The sequence below is a fragment of the Anarrhichthys ocellatus genome, unplaced genomic scaffold (assembly GCF_004355925.1).
Source record: "Anarrhichthys ocellatus isolate YVR2014 unplaced genomic scaffold, GSC_Weel_1.0 scaffold60, whole genome shotgun sequence".
Classification (NCBI taxonomy): domain Eukaryota; kingdom Metazoa; phylum Chordata; class Actinopteri; order Perciformes; family Anarhichadidae; genus Anarrhichthys; species Anarrhichthys ocellatus.
In genome coordinates this window covers 172121-195309 of record NW_022280090.1, presented here as the reverse complement: position 1 = coordinate 195309, position 23189 = coordinate 172121, and the positions used below count along the sequence as shown (strand labels likewise).

The following is a 23189-nucleotide window of genomic DNA, read 5'->3' as shown; positions in this document are numbered from 1 at the left end:
GAAAAATGAGAAGAGCCTTATGTGTGTGTGTGCCCTCTTGACTTAAGTCAACATGCTAAATCGGCCAAAAAGCTGCCCACAGGGTCAGACTAGTGACAGCGGTGCGGGACACACAGCAAACAATAGCGCACCAGACGCTAACTGATGGCTAGTAGTCAGGCTCTTAACATCCAACATAATAGCACTACTTTTAGTGCAGGAATGTATATTTGCCAGTAAGAGACATAATAAATGAAAAAATATGAACTTTGTGTGCGTGTGTGTGTGTACATTTAAAATAAGAATATAGAGTCTATATAAATATATGTACTGTATATCTCTTTTTTTCGATACAGTGTTTTTGGGAATTAATACAATATCACAAAACATAATATCGCAATAATAAAATGTAATAATATTTTCTTAAACCCCTAGACATAACTCACAAATCTAACAGCCAAAACAAAGACAATTCCAATTTTCACACGGAAAATCTGTATCATTCAGAGCACTCCTGAGGAATGGTAAATGGTAGATGGACTGTACTTGTATAGTGCTTATCTAGTATTCCGACCACTCAAAGCGCTTTCACACTACATCTACGTCATCATTCACATCCATTCACACACTGATGGCAGGGGCTACCATGCAAGGTGCCACCTGCCCATCAGAACTATATCCATTCACACCCATTCAGAAACAGCCTGTGAGAGCAATTTGTGGTTAAGTGTATTGCCAAAGGACACATTGACATGGACTAGTGAAGCCGGGGATTGAACCGCCGATCCTCTGATTGAAGGACGACCCTGCACCACCCCTGAGCCACAGTCACCCCAGGAAGCTCATGCATTTGTCAGAAGAAGCCAGAGTCATGGTCATCCCACCGTGAGGCTTGTAGCCTTGGCTTCCCCCCTCCCCCTGATTTATGCCAAAAACAAAAAAAGCAATCGCCTTTCTTGGCAGGCTCCCTGTCATTACAACGTAGGTGCTTGTCGCAGAGTCATTCGCATTCCTGGAAGCATTTAATAGCTGGAAGACCAGAGAGGCAACACTCAAACTGGGAAGTAGCACCACTCAAGAGGATCACAGGAGTACTGAGGTAAGTTCATCATCCATCTCACATACAACACCACTCTTAGATGAAGGCGTTGAATATTTAGACGTGGCTACAGTCAACACTGAACAAATCTTGTGGCTGATTCCCTCTCAAGTCCAAAGATAACATTGACTTAATGTGGCAAACTGCGGAAAGTGTTTCCCTGTAAACACAATGGAGCTGCATTGTTTTAGCAAGTGCTCCGATTTTGTACAGTGCAGTATTTCAGTTTTCCGTCATTCACATAATTTAAAAGCATGATATAATGTCTTTTACATTTTGCTGCTCGAGTGTTTACTTACATGTGTACTTTTTGTATTCTTGTTAGGTATAAACTTTGTGCAAATTTAAAATCAGATGTCAAAAAGTTATCGGAGTCATCGGAGAGCTTAGAAATGCAAATATGTGCTAATGTACCCCTCTAATAGCAACAGTTGCTTCTTACCGCACTAGTTTGTGTGGTCACTGTTTTTTGGCAAGTTGGCAACATTTTTTTTTTTTTACTAATATTCATTATTTTATCTATACTTTCCATCACACACAGATTGTTAGATAATAAACATTAAAACCATTAACAATCCTTTGACGACTTCATGGCGAGTCTGTTTTTTCTGTCTTAAAAAGATTACTTTAATTAAAGGACATCCTTCTCTTTTCTTTTTAACTCCAAGCTTTCATTTTTATATTTATCACATTGCCCAGTTTCTGCTGTTCACTGAAGACAATAACTTGCAAACCATAAAATTTCTCTGTGATTAAGGTAAAAAGAGAGCAAACCTGCCACTCTCAGCTATTGCACATGCCAAGCATCAACATCAACCCCATAGATAGCGATATGCTTTTTAAACATGCCCTTAGTAGTATCTTGCCCCCAATCATTTGTATGATGCTCTCAGTCCCTGAGTCCCGTGCTGTGTTTCACATAAGCAGCTGGTAGCGTGAACCCCACAAAAACCAACTGTCATAGCAAGGAGGCTGATCACTTAGTAACCATGTCTGTACACTTAACCAGTTCTGAAGTCTTAAAGCTAAAGAGAGTAGCTCAAAAATATCTTCGACTTCTCACAATCCAAATTTAAGAGCGGTGTTTGGTGAAAAAAAAAAAAGATCAGGTTCAATCTCAGGCGACTTGTCGTCATGTGAAGTGCTCATCATATATTCGATACTTTATAAAGTTACAGCATATTTAGCACAAGACAATTTCTGTTACCGTATAGAGTACCTCTTGAGAATCATATATCATTAATCATTTAGACACTGATTTAGTTCCTATGATATGTGTGACGGAGAGTTGGGTTGTGTGTGTATACACACACACAGAATACCAGAATAAGAATAAGATGACCGAGACAGGCAGGTTTCAAACCATTAAGACTCACTCATAATGTCAACAGTGATTTACATGCATATTAAGACATTCAAGATGTTCACAGTTTTATGTGGCATGTGACATATCGTATGCCAATCCAGTTTTCTCATCTTCCAAATGCCACGGTCCATCGACACCCAAGAATATCACACGCCTACTGGGTGGTGCTAGACGTGTACAAATACTGTACATGAGAGAGGTCAAGCATGTCAGGGATAAAAGTTCAAAGTGTCTATTTTATCAACACTGTGGCAACAGTGTCAACAATTTTGTGGGACATTCATTCATAGTGATAAATCTTGTGTAATTGTTCATTCAGGTTCCTTTTTATTTCATAGTGTTACTTTCAATAAAAGGCTTATTTTCTCAATAACAAAACTTATGCCGTTAATTCAATTAAATAGCTCTGGTTGAGTTAACAACAGCACTATCAAACGACAATAATACGGCAAAAAACAGTAATAATCTGGTGGAATAATTGTTTTTTATGTGTCTATCAAACAAAAATGTAGGTTTGAGTTCTTTAGCTGGAATTCAGGATTTGGTCTTGAAAAAGCACTGGCACCTCAGCTGCAGTAGCATATCAGCAAAACTATCGACAGCACACAGTGAAGTCAGTTGGTCTGTTCGTCATTCAGCTGCTCGGTCAGCCAGTGAGACTGTGTGTCTGTTCTATTCAGGAACCCTAATCCTTGAGGTATAAGCAGGCGGCAACAAAAAGTGAAGCCAATATGTTCTACTTTAAACTTGCATTTTTTTCTAATGACCAGCGACTCCTCCAGTTGCAAAAAGAAGTCTGATTGTATAGAAGTCTGTAACGATCCTACTCCTTACTTGATTTAGTACCTCAGTAAACATGGTAAACAAACGTTTACGGTCTCAATCGCTAGTTTCAAGTTTTCTCCAACACACCATGATGTTAATGTAGTAAATGATGGTCCCATTTAGAGTAAAATAGAACATAAAGCAGGGCATGCTTTAGGGCTAGGCTACCTTGTGATTGTTACTTCTGATTACAAAAAACCCAGATGGCAACAGCCAAGATGACAAAAGCCAAAATGCCAAAATTGAGGCTTCAAAACATCACAGTGACTATGTCCACTTCTTATATCTTACATACCAGGCTCTGCCATTAGATCAGAGATACATAACTCATAAACAATGCAACAGGTTGGTCCAGTTGGGCATATTGGGCTGTTAGTCTAACAGTCCACAAGGGAAATGGTTGTGACAAGTGAAATTGTTTCAGAGCAAAGAGTTCAGACAGTTTCCCCTAATTTATATATTGCTGAGGCTAAGTTTCCAAATGAATGTCTCACATTTACTTTTAGCAATGCACCTGAAGAGCATACTCAGTCTGCAATGGGATTGTTTTAATCAATTTCAAACAGTTACAAACATGCGTGTGTGGTGTGGTGTTAATGTTAGCGGTGGGTGCTGCGATTACAATGTACAAGAGAACATGAGGGAACATGACCATCTCTCCACCAAAGCTATAAACCAAAGATCTAACAGAAAAACACAGGAAATAGCAGGACATTCTTGTAGCTGTAACAGAATATATATTCTAGCTCCAGGCGGTGCTCTGCCTGTTGTGACATTATTATTACCATTTATTACAAAACTAACATTTGAACCTACACTGTAATTATGATGAGTGTCATGCAACAGAGAATAGCTTGGAAAAGATGAGATTTTAAACAATTTACTGCTGCAAAATCCATCCAAAGGTTTTTTTTTCCTCCATTTACTTCTTCATTACCTATTTTGGAAGGTTTATTTTATTGATTGGCGGTCTTAACAATGTCAACATAATTGCCTAGGGAGGCAGGTTGCTCTAATAGCAAGTACTCTTTGCTCTAGCTTTCAATTTCATTTGCTACACCTACTCCGATTAAATACCAATTAATGGTCTTCTTTTTAGACTGGAGTTTTCTAGTCAACAAAGTTTCTGTTTACATTCAATGTTAGTCACCATAACGTATCGTGCATATCCTAGAGGTCTACCAAACATTTAAGATGCAAACTATATACTTTTGTAAATAGCAGGATTAAGTCAAATACGTAGGAATTTATTCACTATATTTTGACTTTCCATAATTTCCATAATATTTATAATAATAATACAACAGCATATTTATTTGAATAAATATTTCTGAAAATGACAGATGTTACTGGTGTTGGCGTTATTGTGTCTTCCACAGAGTCACTTTAAAAAACGAATCAAAATGCAACAATACGACAGATATTGGAGAGAGGCCAGTGGGGTTTTCTTGTGAAAATGATGCCCCTCAGGCAAGCACAATATATACAGTATATATATATATATATATACTATATATATTATACTCACTTCATATGACTATCATATTGTTGGCGTTCTAAAAAAATGAGTAACATGTCTGTAAATCCACTTAAGCGATTAGCAACACTTACTCCACCACAATTAATGTTCCATCAGCCTATTTTAGTGAAGTGACATTCATTATTCTAAGTTTAGCAACCATGTAGGTAATGAAAGATTGCTAGGTACTAGTAGAGATCCCGCTGCGACTTGATCCGACAGATCATAAAAAATGTTCACTTGATAAGCATGTGATCATTTGAACATCACGCCAGGCTGCTGCAGCTTAAATTGACAAAAGCCTTGCATATTGAAATGTAAAACCTGCTAAGAAATTACAGCATGAGGTTGATGTAATTATACACTCCAGGTCTAATTTTAAGAGGTTTTTAATCTAGGGAATGTGATAACACTCAAGATACAGCAAGCAGCTGCATGGCAGGGACCCACAGATGATCATGTTTTGAGTCTTTTACTGCAGTTATTCGTGGCCAAAGGTGAAGTTTGGGGAGAGCTTTCTTTTAAAATAAAAAGCATCTGTGACAGTCAACACATTTGCTGCCATATCTGGTTTTACTTTTGTTTCATTGTATAACGTATGTGCCTGGAGAAGCTTTAACTTTCTTACTTTTGAATTGATTTAAAACAATCAAATATTCAGTCTCTTCAGGAACTTCACTGAGAAAATACGCAAGACATTCGGTCCCACTCTGTTATTTGACGAGATCCCTTCCATTCTCTATTGCAGTTGGGGAAATCTTGCTGAATCCATCAAGGAATCAAAGGAGCCAAGATGTTTAGAAGAATAAAAGTGACGGGTGGGACAGCCACCGGCCAAGGTACGCACTCAAGCAGGGGCTAATTTACTACAGAAGGAACGTCCTATATCACGTTTACTTCTGTTTGGTTTTGTTTTACCTCCAAACTCTGAAGATCAATTAAAAACACAGATGTGACAAGTGAGTTTGATCTCCTTGACAGACTCTGACAAAGTAATAAGATGACACATTTCCAGATCAGAGTCTATCAGAATTGATAGAATGAGGTTGGCAAGGAGACTATTTGTGAATAAATCTTTAGGAAATTGTGAATAGCCTGTATCTAATAACTGTCTGCATTGAATGGTTGAATACTTGCTATTATAAAGGTTACATCTTACCTACAAAGACTTCAGCTGCCTTTCCCAGTGATGCTACTAAAATCTGACTTTACGCAGAAAGTTCAAGGCTGCAATTTGTACATTAGCAACCATATTTAGATTGTACAAGAGTGCATGCATGTCTGTTAAAGGTCAACAGGAGCTCATAAAGTAAACATATATAGCACACTGATCATAACACTGCACACTAAGGAGCAGATGAACTTTACCGGGTTAGCGCTCCTCCGCATCTGAAGATGAGAATCAGATATCCATTTTGATATGTGTGTTTTTTGCATTGATATGTCACAATACATATACCCCATTGTATATAGCTGCAACCTGATATAGAGAAAAAAACTGCTGAAAACATTTCAGTTTTACGTGGGCTGTGTCAAATGCTGCTCTCTGTTTGTATTTTATTTCCTGTCCCTGAGTTTCATTAATCAAATGTTAGAACCATGCTGACGTGCTGTATATGCTCTTTAACATGTGCCTTATCAGATCCCGCTGCAGAGAATGGTAAAGAAGGTAGGCTTAGCGGACAACAGAGAACTCGTCATCAGCTATCTTTTTTTCCCCTCCCGACTGCTCACGAAGGCATGACGAACCGATCGGTTTATTAATACACTGTTTGAGCGTACATATGATTTGTGCGTAGATATGTAGGTGCATCACTGCATATCTGTTCTCAGGTTGAACGTTAGGCATGGACTCCCAAGAAGAAGAAAAACAAAAAAAGGTCAACAGGATAAAGATTTTGAAATGTAAATGTCGTGAACAATGTGACACAAAGCGAGACTTCTATACACCAGAGCCACAAACACACAGCTCTGAGTGATAACTGATGAAGTGAGTAACATTAAACATTTTAATATATCATGTATTAGAATGTGTTTCAGCATGGTTTTATGAGGGTGATGAGTTGATTACAAAACAACAACAGATTTTGATGGTACATTTTTCATTCTCTTCTCTAGTCAACTGTCAAATGTGTTGTCACTGACATTTCTTCTCCTAATGCCGACAGTGGGGATAAAGAAGAAATCGAGAGTCCCCGGGGTGATGATTACGCAGTTTATCGAGGAGCTGCCAGAGGGAAAGAGCCATCCAGACTTCACCCGCAAGCCGATTGCTTTGACCATCCAAGAGGGTAGGTCGAATAGCATGAGAATCATTTTAAATCACAAAATGTTCTATGGTGGAGTTTCCATGATTCTGCATAATGGATTCGATCCATGACTTTGGTGCAATGAGCCAGCAGGAGCAGAGTACTTTCATTAAACACCCAAACCCCTGTGCTAGTCAGATAGAATTAAAACACACACTGGCTTCAATTTAAAGTCTGGAAAAGTGATACGATTATCAAAATCTGTGTTGGTATCATTTTGCATAAGACAAATGATCCACTGTGGGGTGACCTTGTCTTTCCTTTTTTCTTTTTACAGGAAAATTTGCTTTTTTTAAAGCGATTGTCACTGGAGACCCACAGCCGACCGTAACATGGCGCAGAAATAATGGAGATGTATCTGATGTGTCGAGATATCAGACTAAATACGATCCCAATTCCAATGAGCATACATTTGAGGCAAGCGAAAAGGGGCTATCAAATGGCAGTGATACTATACAGCAACATGATGATGCAAGGGAGCGGTAAAAATAGCCCAGAGAAAAATAGATTAATTCACAGGAGAAAAAAAGCCATTTCATAATATCAATGTCAGTCCGCCTTCTGACCCATCAGTTTGCTTTTCCAATTACATTTTCTACAAAAAGGTGATTTAACTGATCTTGGGAGGAGCACACTCCAACGTCAGTTTCATCAAACGGACTGAACACGTCCACCAACATATCCAGTCAATGTAAATTAAAAAGGACTGGAAATTGTAGTATATTTCAATCAAATTGGTCTGTCTAGTGCAAGATGTCACATTGGGATATGTATTATATCACTATTCATTGGATACAGTATAGCTGTGATCCCAAACAGGGGTAATACCATAGTGCAGGGGTATTCAATTAAAATTCAACGAGGTCCAGTCGGAGAGAATTTCCTCATGCAAAGGTCCGGAACGTCACGGTAATGTCTAACTTGCGCTCTGATTTAGTGCCATGTATACTAAAGTAACCTAGCAGTTGTATTAACGTCTGTATGTAGTCAACAACTGACAGTCAAATCAAATAAAGAAAGTTCAATTGAATAATATCTCAACAATATTTATTGTCAGATTTTAAATTGAACAGGATAAATTATAATTAATGCATACGCTTTTTCACGTAGTGGCGCTTCACATACCCCCTGTAATCATCTCCATGTTAAACATATGCAACACACTGGTTCTGAACTGCCCATTGGATTAATGAACATGTAAGAATCTGTCCATTCTTGGTTAACACCTTAACACCACATGATAGAGAGTGATTGTGAGGGCATAAAAACTAGTTAGCAAGGGAGCAGAGAAGTTGAATAGTTTTCTAAAGGAAGTGGTTAAATGGTTGAACAATACAGCTTCTTCAACTTAAAATTGAAAAAAGTACAAATGGAACCAGAAAAAATAAATTAGGACTGAAAAAAGGCGTTGATTAATGTGTACTTGATTAATGTATCTGATAGCTCTGTGTCGGTGTATAACACAAGACTAAAAACGTTTGGGAAAAACTGATACTTATTGACAAAGCCAACTATTTCACCCACTGGATCCATTTTACTGAGCATGTCTCATGTCTTCCAGATGCCAAATGTCATGCCAGATCAAGCCGATACCTATAAATGCTTTGCCATGAATGAATATGGACAAGCCGTGGTCACGGTTGTTCTCAACGTGATTGCAGGTAAGGACTGTCTGCTTGCTATGGATATGACAAATACATTTAAGTAATATCATGCAGAGTCATTTAATCTGAAACATGTAGACTCAAGCCTTCCCAAATATACTTCAAATTAAGTACCTTTGGATCCCAATTAGAAATTGTCCCACTTCATACCCTTGAACTTATCACTCTGCAGTCCATCTTGTCTGTTTAATTACATGATTGTACTAATAATGTGAGTACCCTCTTTTCTGCTTTCAGTTGGTTTCAAAAAGAACAAAGCCCCGCAAGAAGCAGCTGAAGCCCCCGATGGGAATTTTAAGACCGTACTAAAAAGGAGAAGGTGGGGTTGTGTTACAAGTGTTGACAGCTTCCGTGTTCCAAAAGGTTTCTGTTGTCCTTCAACTAAATGCTCCCTTTTTTTAATTTCCAGTAAGATCCGGCCGAAATCTGAGCAACCTGAGAAAAAAGACGGAGAGATCGATCCTAAATTTTGGGAGCTCTTAATCAGCGCCGACAAGAAAGACTATGAGAGCATTTGTGCCCAGTTTGGAGTGACCGACTTTCGTGTGATGCTAAAGAAACTTAATCTAATGAAGAAAGAAAGGCAGGAAGAACAAGCTGAGGTTTGCCATTTGGGATGTTCTCATTATGATATGATTGCCTTTTCTGATTATGAGATTTGAAGCTGCTTAGCTACATTAAAAGAAATGTTTAATGACTCGTAAAAATAGGCAATTCTGTAACAATACTTATGTCTTATTCCGTTTTTGTCCTAGTTTGTGAGCAACCTGTCCAACCTGAGACACATAAAAGTCAATGGAGATGGCACTGCATCCTTTGAGCTTGAGATGGACCTTATTGAACAAAGCAGCTCTATATTCCTGTACAAGGTTAGTGTGAAAACAAGATGATAACTGTCATAGCAGCCTTACCACATTAAAGATAAGGAAGTTACCCACATAAATCAACAGGAATCATCCTATAGGCACCCTTATCATTAATTAATTTAATCGCAATCTGTCCAGTTCTTGTAAATATGCACCAAGATTTCTGGAGTATGGACAGATGGATCAGCATCATTGGGCCCATCTACTTGTTAACTCACACCTCTGAGATGCTTTATCATGTTTCTAAGAGATTAAAAACATAACCATCAATGTTGAGTTTATGGCTATTTTCTTGCTGCTATATTTTGCAGGCACAATTTGAAGCATACCAAAAGTCATTTACATTATTGTCCCCGCAGGATGGTGTAATGGTTCCATATACAAAGGAGTTGGGAGATAAGATGAAGCACACTCTTAATAAAGTGGGGAAAAAGTACATTTTCAGTTTGAGGGACCTTATGCCAGACGATGCTGGACTGTACCAATTGGATGTGGGGAATGTGAATATGTTTTCCACTGAATTTAAAAGTAAGTCACACTTGCACACACAACTATTTTGGATCCCCAATTAAAGCAAAGGAAGATCATTTTTTGGATGCTTAAAACAAAATAGCCCTAATTCTGAAGTGTAAATATAGCATCAATTTGAATCTAAAATGCAGTGCTTGTTTTTTTTCAGTCCCCATGGTGGAATTCTTGGTGAAGATTCAGGAAGTGAAGGCAATAGAGAGAGAAGATGCTGTTTTTGAGTGTGTCCTGTCCAATCCCTTTTCCAAGATTTTGTGGTTTGGCAAGAATTTACCGCTGGAACAAGACGATAAATATGATATCCAGGTTTCTGAGGACAAGCTCATCCACAGGCTGGTGGTCAAAGACTGCTTGATAGTAGACAAAGGAATTTACTCCGCCTGCGCAGGAATCAAATCTTGTAATGCATGGCTTGTTGTTGAAGGTAAGATATTATACTCCACCCGAACGCTAATCTATATTATTGAATAATGATTAATGACGATGATTTCTCATGGAATAATAATGGGAAAGAAAAACGTGCCCAATTTATTTTTACCAATTCTTTTTTTTTTTCCAATTCAGCTGATAAAAATGCACAAAAGGGCAAAAAAACAGCAAGGAAAACCACAAGGGCAGGAGGATCTGGGATGGATCTGCAGAAGGTTGCCGAAGAGCAGCAAGTAAAATTAGTGAAGGAGAGAGAAGAAAGAATAGAACAGATTAAAGCTGCGCCAGCTGCACCTCCACCTGAATCTCCTCCAGCTCCTGCACCCGCTAAGGCTGAACCTAAGGCACCGATAGACGCTGAGCCAAGTAAGAATGCCGACCATGGTGTTTATGAAACAGCGTTTTCAATTCAACAAACAACGAAGCTGCATTGGAAACTCTTCAACTTTAGTTCAGAATAATACGAATGTGATAATCAAAACTGTAGTTCTCGACATGAATATCTATCTATGTGATTCTCTTTGTTATTTCTTTTACATCTTTCTTGATTGAATTATTTGAACTTTGCAAAAATGGTAGCATAGGCAGCAACAGTATTAACAGTATGATAAATTAAGTCAAATAATTTCAGTAACTGCAATGGTTTGGGGGAAAGTTGATAATTACAATATTTGAAAAAAATTGCATAAATGACTTGGCGTGATATTTTGTTGAAATGGTAACCACTAACTACTTTTAATGGTTGTTAGGAATTGTAAGCGAACCAGCAGCAGCGGCGGATCCACCTGTTGTGGAGGTAGGAAGAACTGGTAAGAAACTTGAATTGTTGTGACAACCTCTGCATGCCTTCTAAGGTGAATATGACAGCTATATGAAATATAATGGGTTCAGTAATAACTCTCTTTATCCTGATATACTTTGATAAAAAAAGAAACTGCATCAAAAATGTTGTTACTGTAATGTTTTGGCTTCATTCTATGTTGTGTTGTCAGCTCATTGTGTGATTGGCTGCCTCTTTACGCTGCATCAACCCAATACATCACATTGCGTTTCTCCAAAAGTTGATACAACTTTTCAACACAGGATTGATTTTTTTTCCACCCCCTGCAATCCCCAGTGACACACGCAGTTTATACGCACTACACACATTCAATTGAATGGAAGGACTGGCTTTTCTGCCGCCGTGCCTGATTTTGTGTGAATAAAGCCTTAATGTCGGGTTTTGCTTAATAGTATTTGCCTTGTATATTGTAAGGTTGACAGGTTGCCATGCTTCTACACAGCCATGTACTGTGGTCTGCACCTTGCTGACTGCTTAAATGTCAGTTTAGTGTTTTTGTCCTTGATGTCTTGTACTGAAATATGCAAAACAAATTGAATTTAGTACTTAAACGTGACCGAGGAATCATCTCTATCCACGCTGTCAGAAAGCATGGCAATGTGATTTAGAGACATGAAAATGAATGAAAGTAAATTCGTTACACCTGTCCACAACTTACTCTCATCTGCATGTTTTAGCCCATTTTTATACAAATCGCACATTTTTCAAAGCATGCCAGAATTCTTTTTAGATTTTTGATTGTTTTCCACCATTGAGAAAGCAGACATTTCACTGCCATATATACAATAAGTCATCTTGCAGAGATTTGAAACTTGCCTGATCCATCTCAGTGTTACGTCTGGTCTGATGTTAATGCTGTGATCGCTTTCGTGTCTTTGCATGTGCAGACTGGTTGGAACAGTTAATAATAGAGACATGGTCTTTAAATTGATTACTTCTCTAAAGTACAGTCCAAATATTTGGACTGTACGCTTTTTCAACAAAAAAGTTAAAACTACCGAAAATGCAATATATATATATATATATATATATATTTGTAGCAAAAAAAAAAAATCAATCTGAATGAACAAAATCTGAACATCAAACTCAAAGTAATAAATACAAAAATAAATAGTTTACATTAATCTGGTAAGCAGAATCCTAAAGTGTGCGATTTCATTTCATGATAGTTTTGTGGCTTTATTATTTGGAAGAGAAAAAGTTAAAGTGGTAAGATAAAGTAACAGTTGAATGATTTCTTTTCTCCCTGTTTAACTGTCTTGTATCGTGTATATCTATATATTGTATCTATATAAATGAGGGTCCATTCACCAAATCCATTTTACTCTACATTGAAAACATAATTCAAAGTCTGACATCCATTTATGGCTGGAGCGCTCCGAGTGCCGGAGCCCAGGTCCATCGATAACAATAGTTTGAAAAGCATCCTATCTGCGCCAATTAATCCGTTTAATTGCCGCCGTCCACCACTGCTGTTTTAAAAGAAAAGCCAAAATGAGTGGAGCTGATTCTGTTTCATTGCTGTATGTTCAAAACTGGCAATATTGTTGAAATGCAAAGCAGCATGATTCAGAATGAAACTACAGTAACGGTAAAGGCTGTGACCGGTGAAGTTGGCAGTTGGCAACTAAAACACCCAGGAGAGCATTGAGAACAATTTAAGTTTTCATTAAAAAGTTAAAGTTTAGAAAAATTTCAAATGCAGCGTTCCAATGGAAAACCCAGACTCCTCCCACTCCACAACCCTAAAGACATTTTAAAAAGGTACAACACTATGGCATACTTTGGAAAATGGTTAAATATTAAGTACACGTGAGTTGTAAAATAAATGCACTAAAACATCCCAAAGACTATATGACCCTTCATCAGAAATAAAAAATAAAAAATCTCAACTGTTTTCATACTGTCCGTGATCACTGATAGGTCATTCAGTCCAATCATCAACAGCAGCAGCTGCAGACTCAGGACGTGGTAAGTGCGACACCAAGGAGCATATCAACTTAAGGGAGTAATTTACTAAATCAAGTTTAAATGACTTGCTGTTTTCATTGCTGTTCAGCCAATTGCCAATCAGCTGAGGAAGCCGTTAGCTGCTGTGAAAGGCTTGATCCACCACTTGCAGATGCACGAGGTGGGATGCCAGATATCGAATACTAAAAGTCCAATTAATGAATCTTAATGAGTAGAGATTAAAAGCATTTGGGTAGGTAATTGATTTGTTATTGTGTACTTTTATTGAGCATACATATAGTCCTTAACTGGAAGATGCTGCACATGAAGGTGCAAAGCAGTGAGTAAGTTTGCTTCATGTTGCCCAGAGCCTGGAATTAGCTGTGGACTTTCCGATATTTATGTTCTTCATGGAAATCCGGCTGAGTTAATGGTGAAGATGAACATGGACTGCGACAGCACCTGGTTCACAGACGGAGAGCAGGTAAGGCTCCATCAATCAACATACTTACAATATGTACATTTTACAATTAGAGTAAATTGGGAGAGTAAATGTAAGAGAATTACTAAGTTTTCAGCATTAGAAATTACAAATTAAGAAGTACAAAATAACCAATAGTCTTGCATCTTTAGGTGAGAGGTTTTGTCATTTTGCAAATGTAGTAATGCAATGCAAGTATAATCTCCCATTAACATTTGATTTGCTAGTTGAACTCAGGTGCTGGAGTCACCATAACCAAAGATGGATCCTCTCACAAGCTGACAATTCAAAGCTGCAAAGACGACGACTCTGGAGTTTATCGCTTTGCGTCAGGGGATCAGAGCACACAAGGAAAGGTCACTATCGGAGGTATGATTTACTCCCCTCTGTTGTGGAACATATTAAATGCCACTACAGTCTCTGTGCATTACACTGAATTACACTTTGTGTTTCACAGGTGTACCTGAATTTGACCCAGACGATCTTCACAAGTTCTCCAAACCTGTGATTATACGAGTTGGCCAGAATGCTGCTTTCAAGATGCCCTTTCCTCCTCAGGAGTCTTTGGTGGTCAGTTGGTTCAAGGACGACACTGAGCTCAAAGACGGAGGAGGAGTTAAGATCGTGAGGGAGCCCAATCACAGCCGGCTGCTGCTCAGAGACTGCCTGCGGACAGACGCAGGGGAAATAAAGATCCAACTCAAAAACCCAGTTGGGGCCGTGGAGGCCACATCTAAGCTTATTGTACTTGGTAGGAAAAAAAAAGAAAAGTTAGAAATACTGAGAGATAAAAAGATGTTTAGTATTAGTTTACCCCTCCACTCAGAGCCACGTTCATACATAAACACAACCATCACCTTACTAAGCATCACATTTATATCTCTACATTTGAAATGTAACACAGCGTTTTTGTGATAGATCGGCCAGGTCCTCCGGAGGGTCCAGTCGAGACTGTTAAAACAACCTCAACTTTAATTGAGATTAAATGGAACCCTCCCAAAGACGACGACGGCGGCTCCGCCGTCACCAACTACATTATAGAACGGCAGCAGGCAGGACAAGCTCTGTGGACGAAGCTCGGGGATGTCTCCGCTGACCAGACGACCTCCATCAGGGACAGGAATGTGACTCATGGAAAGAAATACAACTACCGCATCTACGCAGAAAACCCAGAGGGCCTCAGCGACACCCTGGAGACAGCTGATAGCATTATGGCTGGCATAATGAGTAAGTGCAGAAAAAAGGAAGTCTCATTTGGCATCCCTCAGCAAATCCCAAGTTAATCTCTCTCAGGTTGTATTAAATGAAAAATGCTTCTGGATAGTTTTGTGATTGCTTCAAATCGTTTGTCACCAGCACTATTTAGTCACTGTAGAAAACCTACCTTTTAGGAATGGTTTGCAATATCCTGCAGTGGTATCATGTCCTGGGTTTATTCCATGCTTTAATCACCTCTTAACTATTAATAATGAGCTTACTCAATTAATTAGACTATTTGTCATTCCTTAGTCCTCTCCGGTCCACCTGGCGCCCCCACAGTCGTGAGTGCCTCTAAAACCTGCATCAACTTGACCTGGACCCCCCCAGAGGACGACAGAGGAGTACCGATAATTGGTTACCAATTGGAGAAACGAAAGAAGGACACAAACCAGTGGATCGCACTCAATGCACTCAATGAACCGATTGAAGGTTTGTCAGAAACACATGCAATGGTGTTTAAATTGAGGGGAAATATGTTTCTTTTTCATCATGTCTTTTTCCTGAAATGCTTTGAATTTCATTGTCAGACGTGAACTACGCAGTTAAAGAGGTCACTGATGGAGCAGAGTATGAGTTCAGGGTTTCAGCGATTAATGAGTCCGGAGCAGGAGACCCAAGCCCTCCCTCTGTAATGGTGTGTGCAAAGAATCCCAACAGTAAGCAGTTTAACTTCCTCCGTTGTGCGTATTAATAATTTAACTTTGTTATCCCGAGCAATGTTTGCTCCCCGTCTGCATTCATGTTTCGTGTGTTTTCTTCCAGTGAGACCTTGTTTTAAAGACCCAGTGGACTTCATTGTTGTCAGAGCAGGAAATTCAGCACGTGTCAAAATTTGCTATGAGGTAAGCCTAAAGGCTGAGACATTCTTCCATGGTGTGAATACTGAATATTTTCAAGTCAGTGCATTTCACATTTCATTCCCCCATTCCAGCCATGTCATATTCTTGAGTGATGAGTTTCTTACAGTGTGACTTTATCTCATTTACGCGATATCTTCAGGCTGAACCTCCACCTCAGATCACTTGGCTGAAGGATGATGAGCCAATATCCCCGTGGATTAATATCATCACTACAGAGGGAATGTCTCAGCTTGTTATCCCCTCATCAAAGTGCTCAGATTCAGCCATTTACACGATTAAAGCCAAAAACTCCGTGGGTGAGGCTTCATTTGACATTGTGGTTAGAGTCACAGGTAAGGACAAACTATAATGTACTATGATGAGCGCAGAAATGTTGTGGAACAAGTTGTGATATTTTTGTACTGAAACTACAATTATTTTGTTCTGATATTATCTGCATAAGAATCAGAATACGTTTTTTTTGTAAAGTTATTCACTTACAAGGAATTTGCCTTGGTGTTTCCTGCATATCATATTTAAACATTAAGAGGAAATAAAAATACAGGAAAATTACTGCAAAAGTCAACAACAGAAAAGAACAGAAAAATTACAATAAAAATTGGACAAAGAAAATAAATACTACTTCTAAAAGAAATGTACATTTCATTGTAGTATGTACAATATAGCTGTTTTTAAAATGAGAAAGCTGTACAGTTCTGTGTAGAATGATGAAGTTAGTTCGACAATCCTCTCCTTTAAATGAAGAATTAACTTGTTGCAATGAGAAATAATTGAATTGCTTGAATTGTGTTCCACCGGCCAGAAGAGAACATCATTAATATTGACACTCGACGATATTAATTGGGTAATATTTATCCAATTAAATACCAATGACACACCAATGTATTGGCATCCGAATGTCAAACCCTAATTAGCGTGAACAACTTTTTAATGGAATGACAAACATAATTCTTACAGTGTAACATGCACTAATAAGATGTGATTAACTTAACAAACGCAAATGTAATCCCGACCAAAACCCACAGAGGGATGAAAGGCCTCTCAAGTATGGGGACATTATGTAAGGTTTTAAAGCAGCCACAGTGCAAAGAAATTAAGGAAAATAGCTTCTAAAAAAAAAGAGGGAAAACAGGACCAATGTTGAGCGATTGATTTTGTCCTCTCTAACACGCTGTGCATCTTATCATATTTGCTAGATGAACCCAGAACTCCAGGGCCAGTGGAGCTGGAGCAAACAGTCTACGGCAAAGTGGCGGTATCATGGGCTCCTTCTCCAGACCAGCAGCTCGACGACCGCCTTTACTACGTGGTGTCTCAATGCAACTCCAACACCAGAGTGTGGAAGAATGTAGCAGACCGCCTCTTTGCTAACACATACACAGTCAACAACCTCCTTCCTGGGGTAGAGTACCATTTCCGGATCTACGCCAAGAATGATATGGGCCTCTCAGATCCATCTCAGTCACCTACATGGGGGGCCAACAGCAACAGAGGTGGGTTACTACAGTTGTTCATGTTTAGTTATTACAATAAACCACCATGCACTGCACATGCGGCTGACAATTTAAAGTGTAATGTGTTTGTAAGAATGTTGTGTACTCTGTGCTATAAAAGGAATATTGAATCATCATGGCCAATAACATTATATCATTGATTAGAGCTCATCTGTTTCAAGTAGGCATGAGCTATGATTCCATGTGCAATAGCTGACATCAATGATCAGGGCTCGACATTAAGCTTTTTGATGCGGTTCAGATGTTGTACTTGCCCAAACTTATCCGAGATGGAAAATGTAGGCTTATCGAAAAGTTCATAAATATCCATTTGGAAAAAAATTACAATTTTTTCCAAATGACAACAAGACTCGATTGTAAAAAGCACTCTTTTTAAACTCGACAGAAACAAAATAAAACTCATCAACCTGTCTTGGTTAGTCTTTCTACTGTTCCAACAATCCCTAACTCTGTTTGTTCTCGAGATAAGATTGAAACATATCATAATAATGTTATAATTTGCTTTTAACCAATAGCCATTTTTACTGAATAGAGCTTGAACGCATGATAATGTAAGTCAATCAAACCTCTGTTAACGTTTGCTGCTCACCGGCTGCTACAGCTAATGTTACCTAGCTCTCCTTCTACACATTTCATCACCGATTGGTTGTTCACAATGTAGCCTTATCAGGGATTGGCAATCTCCCAATCGCATATTTTTACTGAATATCATCCGATCCCTAATAAGGAGTTTACTTGCCCCGGGCAAGCGCTAAATGTTGTGCCCTGATGATAGTTGAATATTCCAGCTTCTGTCCATTTCCATGATATAACTTCTTTAGTAACCATAAAACTCGCCAGACTACCGAACAATTACACCATCTCAACAATTCTGAAGTTGTCTGTTCCCCTATTACTCCCTTAGTAACATTTTAGCTACAGTACTGTACATGCTCCCTAACTGCCCAAGTACACTAATAACTTGCCCAACTGTTGAAATTGAATATATCAGCGGTGGTTACAGTCCAAATTTGGAGTAAATGTGTTTTGGACGGAGCCCCAACACCAATTTTAGCCCTGCTAGTAGGCTATGTAAAAAAAAGGGCTCTAAGGATGGCAACGCTGGTCGGTCCAAAGATCAGTACAGTCAAGGTTTTTAATTACCTGGTAAAATATCTCCACTTCTACTTCATGGATCGGTGCAACATTTGGTACATAGTATTATTGGTTCCTAGCCGATGCATCGTGAGTACTTTAGCTGTACCCGGATTTTTAAGATAGCACAATCATCAGGTCAAAATGTATATTTGTCAAACTAACAGCATTCCCACTACCCTCAGCAGCACTTGTTATTTTCGCTAACATTATAATGTGACCTAAATGACGTTTTCAAACCTTGATTTTATTTTTTTCCCTATTAAGTTCCAATCCCTTCAAATGGAGGTAAATCATCATCAGGGGTCAGCTTCGAGAGGCCTCCGTCCATCTTGGTGCCTCTGAAAGTCCACACACCGCCTAAAGGTTACAAACTGTACATGACATGCGCTGTCCGGGGATGCCCTACGCCCACTGTATCCTGGTACCTGAACGACGTCTGCATCAACTTCGACAACAACTACTACATCACCAACTCATTTGGTGTGTGCTCCATGTACATTCTCAGAGTCCGGTCAAAAGACAGCGGCGTCTGTAAAGTTGTTGCAGTCAACTCTTTTGGCCAGGCAGAGTGTTCCACTAAACTCATTGTTAGAGGTAAGATTCAACTTTAGAATTGGGATGGTTTCAGAATGATCCGGTTTGGTTCATGCTTGTAATGATTATTCTTCTCTCTACTTTTTCTCAACAGATTGAAATGACGTGAAGACGTGAAGCAGCCTCTCCTCATACCGACATATTCTGGAAGGGGAATGCTTTTTGTTTCACTATATAGACTGCATTAATATATTTGAAATGTGACAATTTACAATTGTTACTCCATCATCAGAAATAATAGCACAAGTGAAGTGACACACTAAAGTGCAAAGACATCTGTCAAAATCTATTGTGGCAACTCCAATAAATCCTGAAACTGACAAGCGTGTAGCTTTCTTTTTGGTCTTGTTTTGTTATTCCTTTATCAATAACTTTGCATATATTCTTCACTAACTTCACTGACAAAAACAAACTTGGTGGCTGTCGTTAAAGCAACAGATGTTTCCAGCATATGTTTGCACATGTCTCCAATATCTGAGTCCACAACATCATGCACATCACATTAAGCCCTTATGAACCTGGTCCACATTTTCATTGCATTTCCATACATATATATCCAGCTGAGCCTCCCAGTAAATTGTCTGTAACAAGATCCTCAGCTGCAAACCTTAAATGAGTCATTTTTATATCTACAGTCAAATAACCGTTACAGGGGGAGCTTTCCCCGTTAGCACCGTTTACCGACTCGCATGTGAAACACTCCTACATACACTCATTCACATTACATACTTACAAGGCCAACACAAATAAAGTCCATACTGTACATAATGTGACAACTATAAAACATAGGGTCACTGCTGGAGAAGACCTTTTGACTCAACACATACAGCCAAGACGCCTATTTTCTCTGATGGAAACACACTCAATGATAAGAGCAATATAATGCAATATTGTTCTTTCGATAATATTAAGTGCAGTTTTTTTATGTCCTTACCTTGTTTCCTGAAGGTAAGGACAGAGGCCATATTTGTGTTTATTCTCCACAAGTGTCATCAGGTTTTAATGCAGTGACGCCACAGTCTCTTTTACGAGGTCGGGGTTACTGTTCAAACTGTCTGGATAAGTCATGCTTGTTTAACCTCTGACAATGTGAACCCCAAAGCCCGCTCAGTGCAACGAGTCCATCACCCCAGCACACCATCAACAACCATCTTTTTATAATGCTACCAGAGGTCCAGTGTGACGCATGCACCCAACACCACAGGCACGCTGTGGGATACTTTTGGAGGCTAATTGGAACGGCCAATTCATTCATATCAACCAGAGATTATTTTACCAAATAAAATGTCTTGAGTAAATGTTTATTGGCCAATGAAGTCCATAGTACAGCGATCCTCTTACAAGAGAGCTTGTGAAGCTGCCAGTTGACAGTTTTTTGGTTGGAGGCATTGAGTCTTGCATGGCTGTTGTGGATCCATAAATCATGAAGCCTTCACCATCAACCACTTATGTACAGCAATATCTGTCACTAATTCGTAATAGTTTTAAGTGTGAATGTTGATATAGGTATCTGATGCACCTGGTGTTTTTATACTGCCAACAGTAATGGTGGAAAACCGTTGACTGCATATGTCCAATACAAGATTAAATGAACAGTCATAATGTATTTCCAGTGCGAACTGCAAAGTGATCGCTTTCATAGGGATAAGTAAGACGAACCTCCGCCCTTTATCACTGCTGTAATATGGGTTTTTAGCAACTACATTTCACCCATGTATGGGTTTTTATGCGCCCCAAACTTTTATCACCGAACAGAAAGGGGTGTCACCTCCGAAATATTGGACAGTGAGAAGAGTTCACAAGCTGAAGACAGATAGCGGAACGTAGACGAAGAACTGAAAGTAAGTCAGATTTTTATTTATTGTACCAAATTTCTTGTGTCAATAATTTTCTTCGAATTAATATCCTGACCAAACGAAACAACAGCATCTTACATGGTGTAGCCTCATGCAGGACGGTTTTGGTCAACAAGAGGTACTGTATGATTATCTAAATATGGGATCACAGAAAGGCAGCATTTGTTGAGAGAGACAGGAACACAGTACGGACTAGCTACATTCTTCAATCTTTTTTTAATTTGTGACAGTTTACTTTAAGATACATAGTGCTATAAGTGATCAGGTGGGTGTTTAGTACATCATCATCAAAAAGATAAGTACAATGATCTGTTTATCATAGATGAGCATTAGATTGGGTTTATGGCTGTCAAAGTATTTGATTCTGCAAAAATCTACGAATCCTGTTGACAAGAAAAGATGAGCAGATTAGCATTTTGAAATGTTTTTTTTATTTTTCTATTTAATGACCTGCAGACAAAGACATGGGGTATTTTATATATCCGTTAAAAATGGTACGGCTGGAATGTTAGCATAACATCACTAACGTGGGCCATAACAACAAGAACCGCCAAAATATACTTTACTGCTGCTACTGCCACAGGCACAGTGGTATAAAAATAGACCCTAAAATGTTATTGTGCTATATATCAAGAATGACTTCAGTGAAACGGACGAATTTTGATACCCTGTAAAAGAACAAAAAAGAAGAATGGACCTGAGATCATGCTGTAATACGGATGTTAAAGATCTAAACCGTGTACCATATTTCAGTCACAAATGTACCCTTACCCACTGGCTTCCCACGACTAACAACAGGGTTGAGCAGGACACTATGATGTATTCACACTACAGGTTGTGTGACACATTAAAACCTTAATGTAAATATCTTGCTGACTTGTAGATGATCAAGGTCGGATATTCTTTGTCAGATTTTCAGTTTTCCTCTTGTGGTCCTTACAGGGCCAAAAGCCTTATGGCCATTACCTTGATATACAGCCCCTTTTAGTTCTCATTGAAATCCCCTCAGCACCGAAGATACTAAACAAATTACTCAGCTAACATTAAGATTAAAATGACCATTAACAGTTTTTATGTCATTGCCATCAACTGGTTGACTTAGAGGTCTTGTGGGCGACAGTCACATTAGGTCTATGCCATCTCTATCGTTCTATAAGATTGGTTAAAACAGATCTGTCTCTCAATAACTCTCTGGAGAGAGTTTGTTATTTAATTAATAAATCAAGTACCCAATCGGTGCTTCCTGGCCATCCAACACAAAACAAATCCACATGATCGCTCAGCACACGCAGTTTGAGTTGAAAGTTTATTTTCAGTCTTCTGCTGGTAGTTAACAACTAGACGCCTCACTGTGAAAAACATAATTGGAGTCGGTGGCATAAAAAAAGATTTACAGATATGTGCGTTGGCTTAACAGTTTGATTGGAAGACATTCTGCCCCCGTCTATGTTTGGACCTGAGGCACTTGACTCCGCAGGCATGGCCAGAGTCAGCCACTAGGTGGAATTTCACATTCCCCATTTACTGTGTGTGCTCACATCACGTAGGGGTCAAGGCATCCCCACTTTGACCGGCTGACGCCATACGGTAACATAGACGACACATGAGGGGAACCTCTGAGGCGGGGTTTCTCAACCCTTTCTGGTCAATGTCCCCGTTTTGAGGTTTCTCGTGTTCTCATGACCCCAGCAGTTACCGTTAACGGTCAAGTTGATGTGACTTTGAGTATTCTCGTGATCATGTGGGGAGCTCCATGTGAATTACATAAATACTACTGAATTAACATCGACACTATATAAATGAAACATACATTTTCATAAATATGCCATATAATGATAGACCTATTTTTAAATAAACCAATTCTTTAAAAAAAAATAAGTTTGTATTCGGCTTTATTTAGGTTTTGTTTGTTTTTTGGCCATATCTCATTATCTTACCATATATATTTTTTTCTTGTATGACTGAAAAACACTGTAACTATTCCAAATATATTAGCAGCAGGGACATTTTAACTGTTCAAATTTTATTCAAACATAAATGTGAAAGATTTGGACATAACAATTGGACATAATACTTTCTGGAGTACAGTCAGTATTAAACCCCAAAATACAA

General features: G+C 38.8%; 1 protein-coding gene across 1 annotated transcript; it reads left to right on the top strand.

Annotated features, from left to right (window-relative positions):
• The first annotated feature begins 5581 nt into the window (after positions 1-5581).
• Positions 5582-19525, top strand: LOC116396805 (immunoglobulin-like and fibronectin type III domain-containing protein 1). Its single transcript, XM_031871653.1, has 22 exons — positions 5582-5627; positions 6957-7079; positions 7375-7514; positions 8659-8758; positions 8999-9063; positions 9175-9363; positions 9517-9630; positions 9987-10155; positions 10307-10579; positions 10720-10950; positions 11334-11393; positions 13744-13859; positions 14084-14225; positions 14314-14607; positions 14775-15083; positions 15366-15545; positions 15644-15772; positions 15879-15958; positions 16116-16308; positions 17173-17469; positions 18892-19221; positions 19316-19525. The coding sequence occupies exons 1-22, from the start codon at positions 5582-5584 to the stop codon at positions 19318-19320; spliced, it is 3585 nt and encodes a 1194-aa protein (XP_031727513.1). The 3' UTR covers positions 19321-19525.
• Positions 19526-23189: the final 3664 nt, after the last annotated feature.